Below are 18,436 nucleotides of genomic sequence, written 5' to 3' on the forward strand. Positions count from 1 at the left end.
TTTCTCATCATGCTGGGAAAAGAATTACATGACAGCATGTCATTGGATAACAACATTTGCATTCAATGGTACCTAGGGTCTTTGGACAAGAATGCACCTGAATCTCATTTCTTTTCACTTAGGCTTCCTGGGCATGTGTGGCTGTCCGTGGAACAGTCAAATAATGTTGTAAAGGCAAACTAAATTGCTTTTCAAATATGCATCAGGATAGGTAACAAGATAGGTGCTGCCCTGTCTTGTAAAATATTAGCTAATCAATGGAACGGTTCAAAGCTTTGCAACTCTATATCTTGTTAGTGTGGGGGACTGTAATTGTTAAAAGGGGTACTGAGAAGTAAAAAACAATTTTGTCTTTGGGTAGCCCTTGGAAAAGACTGTTTGTGCGTGTTTCTTGATAAAAACCACTTTAAAAATCGTTTTATAAAGGCTGCTGTGGTCAGATAGATAATTAGATAAAGAATTAGGGTTATTGCCATAACAATATATCATCTTGTCATGTAGAGTGAGCAAATTATGATATGTAGATTGGAGTCCTTGCTGGATCAAATGAGAGAGATTCAAAAGACTAATGATGATACGGCTGACCGATCAGCAAACTCTTCACATGTTCAATCATGGTAGGTTTAAAGTGGTGTATTGGACTTTAATTTAAGGAGAAGTCAAATCGCTTTGACAACACTGAATTCTCTTCTTTGTGACTTCCATTTGCCACCTTTGTTCTTTGCTGTGAAAGCCTTCTTGTTGCCCGATTGTCCTCATCCTTCCTGTTGAAAAACAATGAACCCAGCTCCTCATCAATAGTAAGTGACCTCCTTCGTTCTCCAGCAGTGAGAGTCGTCACCAATCCCGTAAAGCTCCTTGGAAGTTTACTAGGGCATGGCTAATTAATTACTATCCACCTTGTGACCCATTGCTCTGAGCTGATCTCTGAGAATCTTTGCCTTCACTAGGGAGTCGTGGGCTGACTCCTTTCTGTTATTATGTAGGTTGAACAGCTCGTTCTAAAGCCCAGTTGGATGTGTGATATCACTGAGTTTGCAGTCATCCCAATGATCATGGAAAGTCACCACAGTTTCAGCATGGACATGGGTGGGCTGATACACCAGAGGCCCGTGAGACCTTGCTCATGGAGATACATAGTTTCCGTGAGCGTGAGATGGAGCTGGCTCGCTTCGCATCGGAGCAGGTCTGCTTCAACCAGGAGCAGAGCCGCATCATACAGGAGCAGGCTAGGGCCATTCGGGAGCAGGCGGGTCTTATTCAGGGACTCAGACAGGATATCATGCAGCTCCGACAGGAGGTCACATCAATACACACTGTCCCAGGGAGTACCCCGGTGGTCTAGGCACAGATTGCGAGCATGCAATCTGCTATTGAGGAGACTTCCAGATGGGTTGACGTGGCAAAATGGGAACCCGCAAGGGTAACCATTTCGGCTACCCTCATGGAGCAGCAGTAGAGAGCCAGCAAGGCTCTCAACATCAGAGTATGTGGGATCCCACGCACTGAGGCTACACCGATGGTAGATGCGACTGCGTTCGTGGCCGCTACCCTGGGTGTGGCTGAGCACAGGATAGAGAGGGCATGGTGGGTGGGGAGGGATCCCAACCGAGAGCAACCCCTGATCATATGGTTCCATGACACTCAGGCACGACTTTCAGCTCTACAACGCAGGTCAGTCCTTCGAGATCAGCTAGCGATCTCTATGGATGAGGACCTCACATCTCCACAGGTTGAGGAGAGGCGCTCTTTGCTGCAGCAGCGGGATCAGGCCCGGAAGGAGGGGAAGTGGGCGGTGGTACGAGAGGGACGGCTTCTTATAGGCCCTTGTAGGGCACATGTCCCCTCCCCTACATAGGGAAGCGGGGTCTCTGAGACTCAGATATCCGAGACCCTGTCTGTCCTGCACCATTTGGAACTGTAATGGTACCTTATGGTCGGAACCAGGGAACTTCTCGGAATCCTATACAGGCCACGATATAGCCTTTTATACAAAGATACATCAGAGTCCTCAACGCCCTCTTCCAATAGTCAGTGGGTATACATGGGAGTCTGCCTACAGAGATGAGATGAGGGGTACAGGAGGAGTTCGAGGTTCAGGTGGAGTTGCAGTCCTTTGCAGATCCACACTTTGGGAGACCATTTCAGTAGAGCAGAGAGATACACATTCCAGATTTCTTTGGATCTGGATTCGACACATGGACAGCCGGGATCTGTTTGTCGCAGTTTGCTACTTCCCCCTGAGACCTTTGCCAAAGATATCTGAGGTGATGATGAGACATCCCCATTTGCTGCCCTTTATCAGTCCATCGTTGACTTCTCTAGCCACGGAGAAGTCCTTCTAGTGGGGGACTTCAATGCGAGGACAAGGGCCCGTCAGGTACCACTTCTTGACTTCAGAGATGATTCCACTCTACTGCCAGATATTGACCTTGAGGAGGCAGGTATGCTACGAGTTTCGGCTGACAGGCGAGGTCCATTCTCATCATATGGGCAGGCCCTATTAGACCTCGGCAGGATACATGATCTCATCATCTATAATGGTCTTGATAGATGGCCCGCCTCTGGTGGTTTCACATGCTTTCCACATGGGGGGGCTCCAGTGGTGTTGATTACATCATGGGATCCCCTGTCTTCACATCTTGCATTACTGACTTCACTGTAGCACCTCTTCCCCCAGGGGCTGATCATACATACCTTTTCTTTAGCATCTCCACCTCCCTTCGCATAGCACCTTCCACCCCACTCAGTGCTTACTCCACCTACCACGATATACGCTTTGATCGGGATCACTCACCTTCTTACTCTGGCCGTCTGTACATACTTCTCGCTTATATTGACTTCATACCCCTTTTAGAGGATCGTGCTGCCCTTGTCACCCGCTCACTACACAAGGCCGCTGTTCACACTTTTCCCCCACACCACCCGCTCCACTCACCCACCACCCCCTGAAACCTTACCCTGTAATAGTTGGTACGATGATGAGTGTAAGGCTTTACGCTGTCAACTCAGATTCGAAACAAAAAACAATCTTCCGAGCGCACCAGATACGCTATGTGAATACCGTAGACTGGTACGGAGGAAGAAACTAGACTTCGTTCGTCGGAACGAGGAGGAGCTACTGAACATTTTGTTTAGTAACAACTCTAAGGACTTCTGGTAGAGATTTCTAGAAGGACGGTCCCCTCTGCCACTCACTGACACTCAGGTCTGGTTTGATTATGCACGCACACTTTATGACATCCCAAATCAGCCAGTCCCTAACCTCTCACATATGCCTTGTCCCACATCCTGCACCCTCTTCACTAGAGGAGGGGTAAAGGATGCCATAATGAAACTTCATAATGGCCGAGCGAAGGATCATGAGGGGCTATGTACTGAGTTCATTGCATATGGGATTAATCTCCTAGCCCCGATCTTGGCAAATCTTTTTAATGAAGCTGTCTGTTTGGGATTTCCACACACTTGGACCATTAACACTATCTCACCCATCCACAAGGCAGGGGATCCCATGAGCCCGGAGAACTACAAGACCATTATGATTGGATAGAGGAGGGGTAAAGGATGCCATAATGAAACTTCATAATGGCCGAGCGAAGGATCATGAGGGGCTATGCACTGAGTTCATTGCATATGGGATTAATCTCCTAGCCCCGATCTTAGCAAATCTTTTTAATGAAGCTGTCTGTTTGGGATTTCCACACACTTGGACCATTAACACTATCTCACCCATCCACAAGGTAGGGGATCCCATGAGTCCGGAGAACTACAAGACCATTATGATTGAACATGTCATGTCCAAGATTGATGCATCAGTACTTGACTCCGAGGTTAGCAGACTTGCAAAGTGTCGAGGACAGGCCGGATTCCGGCGTGATCATGGAACCACGGACCACATCCTCACGCTCAAATGTATCATCAAGGACACGGAAGCAGAGGATTTATTGTTGCTTTGTGGATTTTCGCAAGGCATTTGACACGGTTTCGAGAGCCCGCCTCATACGGCGCCTACAGGACTTGGGCTATGACCAGGAGATCATTTGGGCTGTCATGGCACTTTACGAGAGAGTTTCTGGCAGAGTCGGGCAGGATCCGGGTGGACAGACGAGATCATGAGCACCATCAGGGTCAAACAAGGGTGTCCTTTGTTGCTTACCTTGTTTGGCCTCTACATTGACGAGCTTGAGACAGTGATGCAGACACAGGGGGATGTAGGTTGCTCTCTTGCGGGCACGCTGATCTAGATTCTGCTCTATGCAGATGATGTGGCTCTCGTCTTCCTTAGTAGAGGGGCTTCAGAGACACCTAGACGCACTACAGTCCTTTTGTGAGTCTCATGATTTGAAGGTCAACTTGAGTAAAACCAAGGTCATAATCTTCAATACATCTCGAGCCATCATGCGTCAGGAGCAGTTCACATTTGCGAGGTCATCTGTTGAGATAGTTTCATGATACACTTATCTTGGGGTTATCTTCTCCGGACCTAGCTTCACTATGAGACCCGCGATGCAGGCACGCTTGAGTCAAGGGTATGCTTCATTGGCCAGACTAGAGAGGCATTGCTTCCGCTCGCACTTTCAGGATCCACACACCAAGGGGTTGCTTTTTGACTCCTTGGTTCGCCCAGCGGGGATGTATGGCAGCCCTTGTTGGGGCCAGACTTGTCGGGTACAGAGTGGGCCCGTGTGGAGCGGCTACAGGTTCTCATGTTATCATGGATGATTCGTGGTAAGTCATCCGTTCCTCACCAGATCATTCAGGTTGAGTTTGGGTCACCCCCTTTACAGCTAGATGTTGCATTTCAGGTTATCACATATCTGTCCTGAGTTAGGGAATATGGGGATTATACCTCCGGGCGTAGCAGGCTACCATGGATAGCTCTATACTCTTCTATGGCACTTGCAACAGGAGGAGACCAGAGGTGCTGGTATGCACGTACAGAGAGATGGTTTGAGCGATTGGGGCTCCACATGGATAGACTACCTCCCTTCCAGTACAGCATGGATGCTCCGTTTTCTCCCCTCTTATCACACGAGGTCAACTAGGTTATCCGTGAGGATCTATTACAGCTACACACATTTCAGACCTGATTGGGACCGAGTGAATTCCTAGTGAAGCTTAGCTTCTACAGAGGTCATTTGTTACATATCACAGCGGAGGGTTTCATTGACCCACCAGGATACACTCAGATTCACCTACCCCACTCGCTGAGGATCTCTCTTGGGCAGTTTCGGGTCTCTTCACACAGACTTCACATTGAGAGCGGTAGAGTAGAGCGACTACCCAGGGAGAGGTGCATATGCACACTGTGTGACGTGCAGGAAGTTGAGACAGAGAAGCATTTCATCTTTAGGTGTCTTGTGTACTATGAGATCCGAGGGCGTTTCCACTGCCTCTTCAGGGATAGTTATGGGGTTTTAGCCTGTTTCCTCTCCTACCCCGACCGGCGGTGTTTGGCAGGTTTCATTCATGAGGCACTTGGACACCGTGAGAGGATACTTCGAGCATGGAGACAGGAGCAGACTTCTTCCTTGGCTGATCCCTCTCAGAGCTCTATCACGCTGAGCACTCAGACATAAAAGGTCTCGCCATCTGGTCTGCTGTAATCTACTTCTGTACGGGCCTGCTTGCTGAATCTGCAAATAATGGTCCATATCCCATCATGTCCCGATGGTGTACGAGGAAGATCAAAGATAAAATCCATGGCAATGCTCTGCCAGGGTCGATTGGGAATAGGTAGAGGCTGCAGCGGTCCAGCCGGCTTCTGCCTGTCATATGAATATGTGCACCCAAAGGGGCTCTTTTATAGGGCTGAATCTCCCTGGAACGAGTGGCTTGGTTGGCTGGCCTATTTTCACTTGTGATGGTGGGCCAAAGCCACTCCCCTCCAGGTAGAGATAGTGGTAGCGTCCTTGGATCTCATAGTAGGTTGGCAGATACAAAGAAAATGCTCCTTTGTCTCAACTGCCCCCAATGTGCATAGCATGCAGATCCTCTGCTCTCTAAGTATACTTGTAGCTCTTCTTGCCTCGATCCTCAACTGATGGGACGAAACCTGCATCTCTCCAATGGCAATCCTCAGTGCATGTGAGAGTCCTCGAGGTTTTGGGATCTAATGAGATGAATCCCTCCTTCGATACTCTCAAGAAGCAGAGTGATGCAGCTCTACCCTTGGACTGGGTTCTCACAGATGGAAGCCTTACCACTATATGGCTTGGGGCATTTCTGAGGTTACGTGCACCACTTCACGAGGTTAGGTGTCCCACTTTAGGTCATAGGGCTTTGACAAGGTTTAGGTGAGGATGTCTTGGTTTTCGATATTCACTCTAGGGGCAGGTTATCTACATCCAGGGATGAGAATATCCTAGGGCTTCAACAAGGCTTAGATGAGGATGCCTTGGTTTTCGAAACTGAGGGCAGGTTATCTAGGTCCATGGATGAGCATATCCTTGTGGACGTCGTTTTTGAGCCTGTCAGAGTTTTGGGTCATGTGGAATTGTAATCTCTCAAAGCCTCATGCAATGAGTCGTTGAAGCAGTCAGCATAGATGAGGTATGCCGGGAAGGCCAAGGGCCCTCATGTAGTCATTGATGTCACTCATGTAGTCCAGTGCATTGTTAGCAATGTCAGCTCCCACGTAACATTCGATATTTGTTTCTCGGGCCAATCGGCATTCAAATTCTGCATGCATTGCACACATTTGCATTCTTGAGAAGGCTGGTTCTTCACATTTGGTATCAGAGCAGCAACAATCCACGAAAGGGACAACAGGAGAAAAGGAAGAGTGCAGCGGAGCATGCACGGACTGCAGCGCAGCATAGAAAAGGGTCCGTATGGGAAGGATGCACGACAACAAACAACGAAGCGCCGTACTTGCAAGCCTTGCGATGCAGGAAGGCAGACGAGCGGATGGAAGAGCGCAATGGCAAGAAAGGCGTCGCAGCGGACGAAAGAGCGCAGTGGCACGAAAGGCGCCACATGGCAAGGCCACGCTTCGCCAAGGGGGAAGGCGCCATCCTGTTTTTATTGGCGGAGCAAGAGCCAGACTGTTTTTTATTGGCGGAGCAAGAGCCAGATTGGTGGAGAAAGAGCCAAGTTTTCTGGAACGCAACTTGTGGATTTTGGAGTCTAAGAGGTAAGGGTTCTCTCTGATTTGGTCTTTGGACGGGGAATGGGGTGTCCTAACGGGGTGACTTCCCCCCCCTTGTGCGAATAGACCCTTAAAACCCTTAAACCGTGGGAAAAAGAGACCCCCCCGGTTCTCCCCAACGGAAAGTCGGATTGGAACAAGCTTTTTAAGGGGGTGATCCACCCATCAAGTACCGCCTATAACGGTATCTAGAGCTCCAATCCACTCAAAATAAGTAGCCCAAATGGAGCGTACCAGTTTACAGCATAAATACAAGAAGAAAAGCTTAAAAGAGAAGGAAGAAGAGGTCATTTCAAGTGTTTTCTCAACACAAACAAAGCGGGAGTCGGATAAGTACCACCAACTCTACAACACTTGACTTCTGGTTATGAAGCCGGCGAAGCGAAGCGCAGCCCGTACATTCTATGTGATGAACAAGTGACAGGTAGTGAGCCTGGGCATAGAGGACATATCCGGTGGTGCTTGCATCGGAACATCATATAAGGAGCATGCATAAGTGTGCCACAATCTTGGATCAGTGATGGGAATGGGTGGCTTCCCCTCCAAAAGAAGTGCCCATTCATTGGTCGGGTCTCCTCCTCGAAAAGATCTGATGATCTCATCCATCTTGTGTGTGAGGAAGGTCCGCCTCTTGCGACATGTCAACCATCAGAAGATCCGATGTGCCTCAAATGAAGTCAATTGACCCTGGGCTTGCTCCCGTGTGAGGTGGGCTTGTGCCTCTCTGCACTCGTCATCAAACCAAGGGTTTTAAGGCATCTTCCCATCTCAGGCCCGTGTGGATCGGGTCGTAGGGAAGGATTTAGCGGCGGCATCCTGTACTACTGAGGCAAGGGTGTCCGAGGCGTGGGCGAGGTCTATATCATCTCCCAGTAGGGTTAGAAGCTCTCGGGCTCAGTGACTCACATATAGTGGGTCGAGGGCATTGTCAAAGTGGATCTGGGTACGAGCAGGAGTGGTAGGAGCTCTCTATGTGACTACCATAGTAACATAGATACGGAAGGCCAGATATGAGTGGTCAGCTCCGAGTGGGGGAGGGGGTACTGTGAGGTCATGTATTCGCGCAGCAAAAGCTAATGCTTTTTCCACCATGTGGGAAACAAGTGACCCCCCTAGATGATGGCCATCTCTGATGGCCATTGTAGATGATGAGATCATGGATTGCTCCCAACTCCAGTAAAAATTGCCCGTATGCTATCACAGGTAAGGCATCTGCAGAATGTCTCAGGATCCTGATCTCTACAGCATCTAGCTCCGGAACCATGCGGGGATCCTCTCTTGTATTAACGTCCTCGAAAGGCCTCATTGGCCTATGGGATAAAGTACAGCAAATTCAAATGAAAACTTATACAAGCCACACGGGCTGAAGCAGAGGGCTCGCTAAGGCCCTTGCTGAGTAGTAGCCGAAACCTGGCACTGTGGTAGCTCGTCAGTGGGCTGTGAAGATATCCTTGACTTGCGTTTGTTGGGATGTCTCTTGCTATGGCAGAGGGCGTGTTCTCCTTGACCTCTGTATCGGGAGAGAAACATCAAGGGTGATGCCTCATCTCGGGCGATCTCCAAGGAGGGTGGAGATGGGTCAAACCACGATCGTGCATGCCCGATCGCTCTCTGTATCCTGTGTGGACTCTGCATCCCCTGGTCGGTCACGTACTACATCGCCCCTCGCTACTGATCCACGTTGCTCGCATATCTGCTACCGCCTCATCCTCCACTCCTTTTGTGTCCTAGAGTCGACTCGAATGCATAGAAGTCTATGACATGTCTATGTGACCGGTCTGTGTCAACGCCCTATGGTATTGTCAGTACATGCTATTGTTTGATATGTCATAGTAGCGTGTCTCTGTGTCGTCTCATCTCAATCATATAGAGTCCAATATAGACCTGATCATGGAAGTAGATCAGTTGGGAGAGTCGGCGAAAGCCATGCCCCTCCTGAAGGTGACACTAATAGCATCCTCGGATCTCATAGTAGGCTGGGTAGACACATAGGAAAGGGTCCTCTGTCACAACTGTCTCCAGTGTGCATAATCTGCAGATCCGCTACTCTCTAGGTATGCCTGCGGCTTTCCCTGGCTCGATCCCCAACAAATGTGATGAGACCCACATCTGACCAATAGCAATCCTCAATGCATGCGATACTCTTGTGTCCTTAAGGTATTGGGGTTTGATAATGAGTCCCTCCTCTGACACTCTCAAGAAATGGTCACGGTAGAACTGGACCTTGGTGGGGAACTCTTGGTCCGCCCCCAAGTCGGAGATTTATAGAGTTGGAAGAGATCTAACCGCATGATGCGGTTAATCTCACCACAAGGGAGCGACTCGGGTGGTGCGTCCATGCTGTACTGGAGAGAGGGCAGCCGGTCCATGGGGATACCGTGGCTAGCAAACCATGCATAGACGCGTGCATACCATGTATTAGTCCTGCTCTCTGATAGTCATATGGCAGACTCAAGTGCTAGCCTTGGAAGTTTCCCGCGACGCAGGGCTCATACTCTGTGGAGGTAAGTCACTGTCTGAAAGATGGCATCAACCTGGAGAGGTGTCATGGCGAACTTTTCCTGTACTAGCTGATGTGGGACTGAGGGCTTACTCTGAATCATCCTGAAACCCATGACTACCTGTAGCCGCTCAAATCTCTTCCACTCTACTATCGAGAGCTCACTTCCTAGAAAGGTGTTGCGTACATTGTTGGAATCGGAGTCCTAGTGTGTGTGGTCCTAGAGTCTTAGGAATGTCCTACAGTTGTGTGAGTGTGAAGAGTCTTGAGGCCACTTGTGCCACCTCATGTGATTCCTCACCTAGATTATAGGATCTAGATTCTCTTGTGTGTGACCTTATCTATGAGGTGTCTGTAAGGCTTGCCCAGCCTATAAAAGAGGCTATGTACTTGCTGTGATTAATAAATCAATCTACATCATTTCGTGCCTCAACTCGTCTCCAGTCATGTGTCTCTCACCTTCTCCCCATTTCCATCAATTGGTATCAGAGCGGGTCTTCCCTGACTAAGCCTTACCTCCTACCCAAGCCTCACCATCGACTGCTCTTTAGCCTCAGCATCACCGTACACCAGCCCGTACCTATCGTACAACAGCCCGTACAGCCTGTTCGCCGCCTGCAAATCTACGTTGTCCACGCTGATGCTGCTGCTGTGGCGTCGACGGCAGGGTCCGAACCTGCGCGGGCGTAGCCCAACAGATTTGTGGCGCCGTATAGCCTCGAAATCTCCCGCTTCTGCTGCGCCACTCTTCTCCTGCGCCATCCTGCGAATCTTCCTCCTGCTTCTGCTCTACGCTATCTTCTACGCTGCGCCACTCTGCCCGCTAACTCCTTCCCTGTGCACCATATAGTCTCTGCACCTGCTGCTCCATGGTGAACCCGACGTGAACACCTGCTGCTCCGACCAAACCTGCTGCTCCCACGCAACTGGACCTGCGACGACGCCAACCATGGAGCTGCCAGCAGACAGTCCGTCTGAGATATTTTGTTTTTTTTAAGATTTTTGCCTCATTTTTTGGGGCTTTTATGATCTGAAGCTCCCCTAGTGTTGCTAGAACATTATGCTCTAGGAAATTTTGAAAAGCCCCAATTTTCTGCAAACCCTAATTTTTACAGTAACCCTAACCCTAAAATTTAGGGCTTTTCTGTTCTTTGTCTTCCTTTGGCATAATTGAAGCTTCTACCATGTAAAATTTGGGCCCTTTTTGAAATTTGAGTAAACATTGTAAGGGATTTAGACACTGGCTGTAATAACAGCTAAGAACTTCCCACCAATGGATAGCATAAAAAACTCCTCGCTCATCGAGAAATTCTCAAGGAGCCATTTCCCAACTTGGCAGACGAAACTCCGGCTTCTTCTTATACGAGAAGGGCTATGGAATATCACCAATGGCAAGGAGCCAAAACCCCAAAGTGATGATGATAGCATCAGTTGGTGGGAGATTCAAAATGATAAAGCAATGGCTATCATTGGCCTAGCTTTAGCTGACAACCTTATCCACCATGTGGATTTTGATAAGACTGCAAATGACGTTTGGAAAAAATTAGAGAATTTGGTTGCGGAGCAGAGCAAGGACGAAGACGATGAAGCTACACCTTTTGGACCTGAGGTGATAGATGAAGAGTGGGCTTTCTAGAGTCATGTGTGTTAGGTACTTTGCCTGGGGTAGTCCCCCTAAAATGTTGTAATAATTTGTCATTTTGTGTGCCTTGTCCTATAAAAGGCTCCACTTACTTCCATGTACCCAGTTAGGAGACAGGGGGGGTTGTTATGTCTTTCCTTTATCAGGCCTGGCCGAGTTCCAGGATGTTGGTGTACTCCCTAGACCTATGAGTTGGTCATGCATCCATGCTCAGATTTGAGTCTCTGATCATGTTGACACCTAAGCCATGAGAGTGCTTGGTTCAACCTCTGAATTATGCTCAGCTATTAGCCTCTGAGATTGCCTGGGATGCACAGTCTGGATGATGTCATAGTCTCTCACCCTAGCTCCGAGGGGGGGTTTGTTGGAATCGGAGTCCTAGTGTGTGTGGTCCTAGAGTCTTAGGAATGTCCTACAGTTGTGTGAGTGTGAAGAGTCTTGAGGCCACTTGTGCCACCTCATTTTTATTCCTCACCTAGATTATAGGATCTAGATTCTCTTGTGTGTGACCTCATCTATGAGGTGTCTATAAGGCTTGCCCAGCCTATAAAAGAGGCTATGTACTTGCTGTGATTAATAAATCAATCTACATCATTTCGTGCCTCAACTCGTCTCCAGTCATGTGTCTCTCACCTTCTCCCCATTTCCATCATACATGGCCGTCGGTCTCACTCGGGTGTCGAAAATCCAGCTCTTTGTCGATGGGTCCTAAAAGTGAGCCTGGAAGCAGTGCCTCTCTAGTCGCGGTCCAAGGCTTCCTGTCTTTGTGTAAGTCGGGCATCCGCTGCGTGTTTCATACAGTAAACTGGCCCTGTGAAGACTGGCCACAAATATGTGTAGGACTGTAACTATCTCTACTGGCTTACCTTAGTAAGTGAAGCAATGTCGGTGTAGCACAGCACGTGAGGTGTTGAAGATCATGGCCTTGGTCTTTCCAAGGTTGTCTGTCAAGTCTCTCTCCTTGCAGAATGCCTCTAGTGCCTCCAAATGCTTCTGCAACTCCTCTGTTGAAGATGATAAGAGGACTATGTCATCAGCATATAGCAATATTTGTATCATCAAGTCGGCCAACAGTGATCCCTCGCCTCCTAGGCGCTCAATGAAGGATGTGATCTCGTCAATGTAGAGCCTAAAGAGGGTCGGTGGAAGAGGGCATCCCTGCGTCACTCCAATGGTGCTCTCAACCTAGTCTGAGATACCTCCCGGGGCTCGAACGCTCCCTCTGACGGACTCTTATAGACTCATGACTCCCCAAATCAAGACCTCTAGGATCTCCATCTCATGAAGCCTCCTAATCATACGAGAACGTGGGAGAGTGTCAAAGGCCTTCCAAAAGCCTACAAAGCAAGCATAGACATTCTGGTGCCTTGATTTCTCCTCCTCGATGATGGCCCTCAAGGTGAAGATGTGGTCAAGGGTGGAGTGTTGTCATCCAAAACTTGCATGCCCTAGAGTGCGCTGCCCATGTGCCTCTGTATGGCTGCTGATCTCCTCTGTAGTATTGACCCCTAGATCTTGGTTGGAGTGTGGCAATCATAAGGGTGCGATAGTTCCCAATGTCCATGGGGTCTCCTACTTTGTGTATGGGCGCAGTGATGGTAGTGCTCCAAGTAGAGGGGAACCCATGGCATACATCATGGTTGAACATCTTTGCTAAAATCGTAGCTAGGACCTCCTACACATGTGCCAAATACTCTGTCCGTAGTCCCTCATGATCTTGAGCTCTCCGATTATGGAGTCGGCGGAGCACCCCCTGAACATTCTGTGTAAGTGACATGTGGTGGGCCTGGGCATGGACCACATATTAGGCGGTGTCTGCATCGGGACATCATAGATCAGCTTGCATAGGTGTGCCAAACCCCTGGATCTGTGATGCGGATAGGCGGCTTCTCCTGTGATGGGGATAGGCGGCTTCCCCTCCAATGGTAGGGTACCGCGAAAGAATCCTATCACCTCCTCCATCCTGTGTGTGAGGAAAGCCCGCCTCTTATGATGTGTCGGTTGTTGTGCAATCCGTTGGGCCTCGTGTCGTGAGATGGCCCAAGGCTTGCTCACGCATAAGGTAAGATCTCATTTGTTTGCACTCGTCATCATACCAAGGATTTTGAGACATCGTCCCAACTGTGGCATGCGCTGTGGATCGTGTCATGGGAAAGGATCTAGCCGCGACGTCTTGTACCCCTAAGACAAGGATATCTGAGGCATGAGAGAGAGAGAGAGAGAGAGAGAGAGAGAGACCTAGTCTCTATTAAGAGACTTAGGGCTTAGGGAGCAAGAGCCAACCTCTCAGTGGCTAGCAGACAAATACCAAAGAATGAGAATAGACTTTTGCGAGCATGTATTATTTGGTTGCTTTTGGGAGTAATATGCACTCTCTCACATTTGGCTTCTTAAGAGATCTTCGGTTCAAGCCTGCTGTTCGCCCAATCGCTTTCTAGAGGTTGGATTTGCTTGATACCAAAAGGGGGGGAGAAGGATGGCATGTGTCAGTGGTGCCCGATCCCATTATTGGACACTGCGTTAGGTAAGGTCATCTTGAGCTTGAGGCTCTCTCTCTCTATATATCTATAGTCCACACCCCCTAACATAATCCGCGGCACCCATATGGATTTGATGCATGAGAGGAGCATTCTAAACACAATAGATTGAGAATGGGAGGAGGCCCAGCCTCTCGCGGTCTGCTTGTTGAATATCAATAAGTTATGACAGGGTGGACTAGGCTTTTTCTAAGGCACCATGCGGAGATTAGGCTATTTGGACCAATGGGTGCGGGGATCTTTGCCCTTTATATAGGCAGCTCCAGCCAAACTCTCATTGGAGGGCACATAGGGGAGGTCTTCTCGCTCTCCCGCTTAGTACGACAAGGCTGTTTTAGGCCCTTCTATCTCCTTTTTGTGGTGGAGGCACTAGGGTATATTCTCCATCACTAGCAAGAAGGTTGTCCTCTAGCCCCTCCCCCTTTTTTCTAAAAATTGTGGTGGAAGCCCTAGTGTATTTTCTCCATTCACAAGTGGTTGTCTTGGTCGGTGGGTGTCTCCTGCTTTGGCAAGAGATCAGAGTTGGCAAATGACAATCTTGTTTATGGAGGGCTCATCCGAGAGTCTAGAGAGGATTCGATTTTCCCTAGAGGAGTACTAATTGGCTCTAGGAGCCAAGGCCAACTCGATTAAGTCAGTTGGTTGTAATGGCGTGCTGAGCGTAGCTTCCATTTGATTCCGCGGGGGCAGACATGGAGTTACCTAGGTTGTCAGGTGGGTTGAGTATTCCAGCAGAGCAGCAGATTGCCCTGATGTTAGAGATTGTTCAGACAAGCTCTTCTATTAGAGCTTGGACAGACTCTCATTGGTCCTTCTAGTGATAGCCTAGTATATCTTCTCTTGTTCGTGCCTCATTGGTCCTTCTAGTGATAGCCTAGTATATCTTCTCTTGTTCGTGCTTTCAGGCACTTGGTGCGCAAAATCCTTGTGGGCAAGCTTTGGTGGCGCATAGAATAGCAAGGCTGGGATCGCTTGGAAGATGCTAATTTCATCCGAGGCAGAGGGAGGCTTGGGTATTATTGCTCTAGAGATGATGAGCAAAGGTATATTGGGGAAGTTAAGTGTCAGGGGTGTGGCTCCAGGCTCAAAACCATGGAAGATCCTGCTATGGTAGGGCTTCTAAGAAACATGCCCTACACAGGAGGACAGTGACAACCGTCTCACCCATGGATCTAACATAGGGACCTCTCTCATAGGAATAGGGTCACCATCAATGGGGAGCTTGACGAGTGTTGTAGCATCTCTTAGGCAGCCTCATGCAGGCTAGTTCCCAAGGTAAGGACGAGTTTGAGTGATGGTCCCCTGATCTGGCACCCGAATGTTGAAGGCCATGAGGGTAGGAACGAGTTTGAGTGACAGTCCTTGTGGCACCAGGATGTCTGAGACCACGAGGGTTATGTTGGGGCAGTGCATGCACATAGGTTGGGCACACAAAGGGGGAGTGATGGCTGCGACTCGAGGGGGAGCATTGGGAAGGAAAGGAGGCTGAGTCTTGAGAGAGGCGGGGGCAAAGGGATGATAGAGCATAGAGGGCTGAGAATGAAGAAGGGCTGGGAAGCGAAGGGGGTGAGAGGGATAAGGAGGGCTGAGAATGAAGGGAGCTGGAGCTGAGGGAGGGGTCACAAAGGGAAAAAGGGGATGAGAGGGCCGAGAAGGATTCAGGGTGTTGTCTGAGTTTTTTCTTTTTGGTAGTGCAGCAGGAATGCACCACCTAACAATTCAAAGCATTCCAAAAGCCCTGAAAGCTTGAAATCGCACCTATCATTTAGGTGCATGCTTCGAATCAATCATGCTACAGATACCCACAAAGTCTCTAAGATTACATGTATGCCTATAATTTATATGGAATGGATGATAAATACTGCCAAAATTTTACTTTCTAAATTTCCAAACAGGTTTTGAGATGTTGCCATTAAGTTCTAGCAAAAGTGGCAATTAATTACAGAAAACAAATAATCTGTTCATATTTTTTGTGTTATCAAAGCTTTTGAATGTGCAAACCTTTTTTTGCATGATTCATCTTATGTTCAAGCTTTATTTTAGGACAACATGTATCATTTTCGTGCAGTACTTCAAGGCCAACCCGTGATTTGGAGCCTCAATGTGCTGAAATTATTCATTCTTCAAGAAACGGTAGGGAGTTAAGCATAGGTTGTGGTATAATCAATTAACGTTCAATTTCAATAATAGGAGAATAAGAGTGTCCACTAGTAAGAAAATTAGATCCAAAACTGCATCAATCTACAAGCACGCATTTCCAGTTTATTTTGTTGCTTTCAACCTGCTCATAAGAATAAGAATATAATGAATCAAGCATCCAATAATTTTAATAAGTCTTGTAGAATCATATGGGAGAGTCTATAAGAGTATCACACAACCACCATGTGAGTTAAAGAGGACACGTCTAAATAATTTTCACAACAAAGTCGTGTTGATTAAAAAGTAAGTCAAATTCCATGGTGTAAGATATTGAGAATGTTAGGATTCCAAGGCAAAAGAAGGGGGGGAGAGGAAACTTTCTTAAATTTTGCAAAATGAGACTGTCAAACAGGCCTCCCAACAGCAAGGGAACTAGCAATGCCTAGCACTTTCCCCAAGGAGCTGAGTAAGAGAGAGTATCAAATGCTATGTAGAATTATGTGCTTGTTGTCGGGGAGATAAGCTTTCTGCGAGCCCTTCCCAGATCCATTTAGCATATTGGTGCTTGTGAAGCATAACAATAATCCGTTGTTGGCATGATGATGTGCTCACCTCGGTCAGCAACATTCATGGACATTGTGAAGCTTTGTGCCATCGTGATACTGTGAGGTGGGTCCAATATATAAGGTCAGAACATGAACTTCTGTGCTCAAGAGTCTATGGGTCTAGCAGACAGGGTCTCTGCTATATCTGTCTTGAATGTCATGGCCTCGACAATGTGCTATCTCCATGTGCTCTCGGTGGGGTGGGGGGGTATATAAATGTAAATATAAATATAAATAAATCAATCAACAAATGTGTGCATGCGCGTGCGCACTAGTGCATGTATGTGCGCGCTTGTGTGTGCGGACAATGTCTATCCCCATGGGAGACTATGCCTCATCTCTTTTGGCATTGCCCAGAATCTCTTGATTTTTTGTTGTTTCTACAACAACGTCTACAGGCACGATCCCCCACTGCTTGCTTTGGCAAGTGCTTTTGGTTTGTTTGGGGTTCATCCTATCATGCAGGGATATGATCTCTTCTTCTCTTGGGTTCGTTATTGGGCACTAATGACTATAGATGACGGAAGGTCCTCGTTGATGAATCTCTCATTTAAACTTTTGATACATCCCCATTCCTTCCCCTCCAATGCACTCTCTCTTTTGAGTGTAATACATTCATCCTATAGTTTGCTTTTTGATCTCACATGTTAATATAATTATCTGGTATTCAACTTTCAAATATGCTACATTCTTTTCTTTTGTTAGCTTTTAGTTCTCTAAGGGCACATAATGGCTTAACTTTCAAAAATTCATTAATTAGTTCTCTAAGAGCACATAAGTTAAGTTGATTAGCCTAATTAACCTAATTAGTTCTCTAAGAGCACATAAATTAAGTTGATTAATGTAATTAGCTTTCAAATTTTCATTAAATAGCACATAAATTAAGTTGATTAATCTAATTTAGGCCCCTTTCCTGCGCCTCAGCCCTGCCCCTTGCCTCTCCTCCACCTCACCGTCAGCCTCTCCTCCCCCCCTCTTCCGCCGCTCAGCCCACTCCCCTCTCTTACTCCCCATCTCTCCCTCTGCTCACCCCTCCCCCCCTCTCTCGCTGTCGCCTCCCTCCACTTAGTCCCTCCTCTCTCACTATCTGCCTCTCCCTCCCCCTCTATCCCTGAAATCAGTTCCCCCCGCCCCCCTTTTCCCTTGTCTCGCTGTCTCCCTATTGAAGGACAAATTGATGTAATGGGGTGTACCTAGGGGTACAAGGGTTGTGGGTAAGTGTGACCAGGTTAGGTGGTAGAAGGTTCTTAGTAGGTGTGATTGAGAGAATCATGGACCTGATTGAGAGATACTGGGAGAAATTTGTGGATCTAGATGCTCTACTGAGCTCACATATGATGTCATACATGGAGTGTAACTAGTGCCTATATGTTGGCCATCTCTTATATGAATAAACATGCTTTTTCTTCATCTTGTGTCCACACCATGTTTCCATTGATGCTCCAACATGTGGTATCAGAGCCCTATCAGCCTCCATGAGCCTACCCTAGCCCCTAGCTTCATCTTCTTCATCACTTTCATCCTCCTCCACCGACACCCATTTTTCCCAATTTGAGCCAGACCTTGGAGGGTAAAATTCGGGAGCTACAGTTGACCGTTCCCTGAGCCCTTGCAACTGGAGCTTCCCCGCAGCAGGGCAACTGTCTGTACCAGTCTATGCCTCGACATTTTACTCCAAGAAGGCGCATTCTAAAAAAACGTCGCCGATTTTCTCTGCTGTTCATTCTCTTGCTACAGGGCATCATTCCGAAATTCCTCCTAGCTGTGGCTGGGCAACAATGTGAGGAACGTCTAGTTCAAATCTGAGCTCATATGCTTCAGTATTCAAGGCGCATTTGACGAATTTTCGGCCAGATCTGTTGC

The 18,436-nt window shown here is 48.0% G+C and overlaps 1 protein-coding gene across 2 annotated transcripts in view; it reads left to right on the top strand.

The window, feature by feature from the left end:
* LOC147885228 (uncharacterized) overlaps nt 1-18,436 on the top strand; it is a 93,275-nt gene that overhangs the window by 61,733 nt on the left and 13,106 nt on the right. Inside the window, exons 6-7 of one of the 2 annotated variants that reach the window (XM_087397475.1) lie at nt 502-617; nt 15,898-15,962. The exons of the other annotated variant lie outside the window; for it this stretch is intronic. Of the exons in view, the coding sequence (XP_087253601.1) occupies nt 502-617; nt 15,898-15,962 (181 nt within the window). The remainder of the gene's footprint in view (nt 1-501; nt 618-15,897; nt 15,963-18,436) is intronic. 2 annotated transcript variants of the gene reach the window in all.

This window comes from Dipteris shenzhenensis, chromosome 26, assembly GCF_047967505.1.
Source record: "Dipteris shenzhenensis isolate YYH24624 ecotype China chromosome 26, Dip_SZ_1.0, whole genome shotgun sequence".
Taxonomy (NCBI): Eukaryota; Viridiplantae; Streptophyta; class Polypodiopsida; order Gleicheniales; family Dipteridaceae; genus Dipteris; species Dipteris shenzhenensis.